Source organism: Malurus melanocephalus, unplaced genomic scaffold (genome assembly GCF_030028575.1).
Source record: "Malurus melanocephalus ecotype Western Australia unplaced genomic scaffold, MMel_1.1 scaffold_2554, whole genome shotgun sequence".
Taxonomy (NCBI): domain Eukaryota; kingdom Metazoa; phylum Chordata; class Aves; order Passeriformes; family Maluridae; genus Malurus; species Malurus melanocephalus.
In genome coordinates, this window is record NW_026625786.1 from 5,409 (window position 1) to 9,530 (window position 4,122).

Here is a 4,122-nt window from a genome sequence, read left to right on the forward strand (position 1 = left end):
CTGAACACCCAGCAGAGCCCCCGCGGCTCCAAGGTTGGTGACAAACCCAGGGGTGGCATCTCTGGAGGGTGGGAGGGGACAAACACAYGAGGCCCAACCTCTGGAAGCGCCAAAAATGGTTTTGGAGATGAACGAAGCAACCCCCAGAGATTTTTTGCGCGTTGGGAAACCACTCTGAGCTCATCTTTAATCACCAAATCCTCCCTCAAATCCTGAAATCCCCCAACCCCTCCACCCCGCAGGCAGCCCTGGCAGTCCCCGCTCGCCTTTGGCTGTCACCGAGATGCCCATGGCCGCCTCYCGGAGCGAGCTCCTCTTCCTCCAGCGCCCTTCATCCACGTTGTACATCTCCACCACCTTCAGCGGCAGCTGGTTGACTCCAACACCGCCGATCACCATGATCCTCTTGCCCAGCGCCGCCACGGCCACRCCAGCCCTGGCTGTGGGCATGGGGGGCAGCGCTGTCCACTGGTCAGCCTCGGGGGAGTAAACCTCGAATGAATCCACGGGGACACCGTTGTCATCGCAGCCACCCACGGCRAAAACCTGCCCGGCCGCCTCTACCAGCGCTGAGTACACCCTGCGGCTCGGCAGCGGCGCCAGCGATTTCCACTGGAAGTCTTTGGTGCTGGGCAGATCCATGGCGGAGCTGGGAAACTGAATTTTTGGGATTGGTGAGGGTGGAAAAGTACCGCAGGATTATCCAGGCTGTGTCCAACCCCACCCTGAGTGCTCAATGTTGCATCCAGGCCGGCCTTGGACAGCTCCAACCCTTCCCTGGGAGCCCTTTCCATGAGGAAATTCCCGCTGATGTCCACCCTGAGCCTCCCCTGGCCCAGCCTGAGGCCGTTCCCTCTCCTCCTGTCCCTGTTCCTGGGATCAGATCCCAAATCCCCYCCGGCTGYCCCCTCCTGTCAGGGAGTTGTGCAGAGCCACAAGGTCCCCCCTGATCCCCCTTTGCTCCAGGCTGAGCCCCTTCCCAGCTCCCTCAGGATTCTCCAGACCCTTCCCAGCTCCCTCAGGATCCTCCAGACCCTTCCCAGCTCCCTCAGGATTCTCCAAACCCTCGTCCATGTGCTCCAGACCCTTCCCCAGCTCATTCAGAATTTTCCAAACGTTTTCTCAGCTCTCTCAGGATTCTCCAGACCCGTCCCCAGCTCCCTCAGGAACTCTCCAGACCCTTCCCCAGCTCATTCAAGATTTTCCAAACCTTTTCTCAGCTCTCTCAGGAATTCTCCAGACCCTTCCCCACTCCCTCCTCCAGCCCCTCCAATTAAACTCAGGGATCAGATCCCAAATCCCATCCGGCTGCCCCCTCCTGTCAGAGCCAGAAATTCCCCCCTGATTCCCCTTTTCTCCAGGCTGAGCCCCTTCCCAGCTCCCTCAGGATTTCCCCGATCCCACCAAATCTCATTTCCCATAAATCCCGCTCTCCGGCCCCATCCTGGGCTGTTTTTGGGAACGGGGATGTGTCCCCATCACTCCTCAGCTCCCTCATCCCCATCACCACCGTCCCTGCCGAGCTCAGCTCTTGGCTGACAGCTCCGGGATTTCAGAGCCTAAAATCGGAGATGCGGGGGAGGCAGATTCCCAAAATTCCCAAAATCCTCCCCCATCCCGGGRTGTCCCAGTTCTCCTGAGGCTTGGAGCAGACGCGGATGTTTTTGGTGTGAGGCTGGAGGAGGAGGGTGAGAATGGGATGTCGATCCCACAGAAATCCCAGAAATCCCACAGAAATCCCAGCAGGAAAACGGGAAAAAGGGGCTGGGGGAAAGGAGAGAATGGGGGGAAAAAAAGGGGAAACAGAAATGAAAAAAAATTAAAATAGAAATGATAAAATGAAATAGAAATTATGAAATAGAAATTANAAGAATAAAATAGAAATAAAAAATAAAAATAGATATAAAAATAACCTTTTCCTTTAAATCATTTCCTCTGCCCCCACAAAGCCGCTGTGTCTGGAGCAGCTCTGCCTTTGTTGTGACAGCTGCTGTGCTGTCAGATTAGGCCAGAGCACAGCTGTCRGCTCCGTGTTTTCCTCCAAACATGTCCAAACCGCTCAGGATTTGGGAATTTTTTCCCTTGGAGCAGCCCCAGGAACCCCCCACAATGAGTTAATTGCTCCAGCAAAGCCGGGGATTCATTCCAGGCCCGGAATGAGGGAGGGAAGTTGGGCTGCAGCTTTTGAAGGGAACTTCAAAGGCCACCCCTGCAAAGCAAAGGTGGGGGCAGAGCAGCTTCTGGTGCCCAGGAAGTTCCCAAAAGGCTTTTGCAGATTTAAAACTGAATGTTCTACTTGAGTCAAAAGAGTAAAAAAATCCCTTTCAACTCCAAATTTTTATTTTTTTTTACTCTGGGATATTCGAAGACCTCTGCAAAGTCCATGGACTTCATTCCTGTTATTCCAACTCATTTATCTGCTCATCCCAACCGGAATTTTATTCCCTTCCCACCCAACTCCCAGCCAGAATTGATATTTTCAGGGATGGCACCCTAAAAGAAGCAAATATGGATAATTTAGGGACAGCCCATGATGCTCCCTGATCCCAAAGGCAGATTTGCTGGTGTTTATTTGGGATCCCAAACCCAGGAAAAGCCACGTCAAAAGCCTCACCCCAACCCCAAACCCAACCAGGATTGGGTCATTCCCATGGAAATTCCCCATCCCAAAGGAATYRTTCCCGGCACARGAAATGYCGTGCATTTKACCCRATTTCACCCAATTTCAGCATTTTCYACCCCCAATCAGGGATAGGGGYGATAAAACCTTCCCAAAATCCACCCTGGGAGTTTTAAAAAGCAAATTTGGCCTCGCTCAGCTCATTTAATTCCCATCTCCAGGGCTTGGAGCTGCTTTTTAATGTCTTCCTATATCAAAAATATTTCTTTATTCCATGCGAGAAAGTCAAGAAATTGGGACAGGACAAAGTCAAATAAACTTGGTGACTTCCACAGATTTTTTATTTCTATTTCCATGGCTCGGGACAGGATCTCACAGGACCTCAGAGGGCACCAAATCACTGAAATTGCTGCAGAAAAGTGAAGTTTTATAGAGACAGAGATCTTCTGCCATCAGTGCTCCCCTCATCGAGGCATCGACAGAATTCCCCTGGAATTCCTCAGTATTTCCTTACGGAATTCCAAAGAAATCCTCAGGAGCAGCCCAGGAGAGGCTGGCAGGTGATCCCACAAATATTCCCATGGAATTTCTCAGTATTTCCTTATGGAATTCCCAAGGAATCCTCAGGAGCAGCCCAGGAGAGGCTGGCGGGCGATCCCACGAACATTCCCATGGAATTTCTCACTATTTCCTCATGGAATTCCCAAGGAATCCTCAGGAGCAGCCCAGGAGACCTTGGCAGGTGATCCCACATCCCTCTTCATCAGTCCCCAAAACACGGGGGAGGAAGGAGGATGGGCTCAGATCCAGGAGATCCCTTCATAACCCATATCCACCCCCAGCACGACTTTTTAATATTTAATATTCACCACTCGGGAAGGATTTCTTCCCAAAATCCCACCTAACCGTGCTCTCTTTCGGGGTGATGTTCACGGGCACGGGGGCGAAAATGAGATGCGAGAAGGGGTTACAGAACCACGGGAGATCCGTTCGCCCTAAATTTGCCGTTCCCACGCCGAAAAACCCCAAAATCGCCCCAAGAATGAGGTGAAAAACCCCGTGAAAAAGGCAGCCCCGAGGGGCGCCSTGACCCCGACGTGATTCGAACACGCAGCCTTCTGATCTGGAGTCAGACGCGCTACCGTTGCGCCACGAGGTCCCGGCAGCGCCACCTCCGCCCTTCCTGCAAGAGCCTGCGCGCCGCCCCCGCGCCGAAACCCCGCCCGTGGATCCTCCGCGTACCGGGATTCTCCGCGCACCGGGAAAGCTCCGGGTTCACCGGGAAAGCTCCGGGTTCACCGGGAATTTCCGAGTTCACCGGGATCGCCCCGSMSCAKSAGSKYCGCYMKSASSSMAYGMGGSCCGCCMKSMGSGCTGGCCACGCCCCCKCCMCCCGCGCTGGCCACGCCCCCTCCWCACAGCACGTGTGGGCGGTACCACCGCCAGCGGAGGGGTGGCGCGGCCCCGCCAGCTGCGCGTTCCAGCGGCGGGCAGGAGGAATC

The 4,122-nt window shown here is 54.3% G+C and overlaps 1 protein-coding gene and 1 non-coding gene across 2 annotated transcripts; both read right to left on the reverse strand.

Annotated features, from left to right (window-relative positions):
- Positions 1-227: 227 nt before the first annotated feature.
- On the reverse strand, positions 228-890 carry LOC130587844 (kelch domain-containing protein 8A-like; the record flags this gene model as incomplete). Its single annotated transcript, XM_057388809.1, has 1 exon — positions 228-890. A coding segment is annotated over exon 1 (415 nt), but the record flags the coding sequence as incomplete, so codon positions are not given.
- A 2,817-nt stretch (positions 891-3,707) lies between these two features.
- TRNAW-CCA (transfer RNA tryptophan (anticodon CCA)) lies at positions 3,708-3,779 on the reverse strand. Its single transcript has one exon. It is a non-coding gene; the product is annotated as a tRNA-Trp (tRNA).
- Between the last annotated feature and the right edge of the window lie 343 nt (positions 3,780-4,122).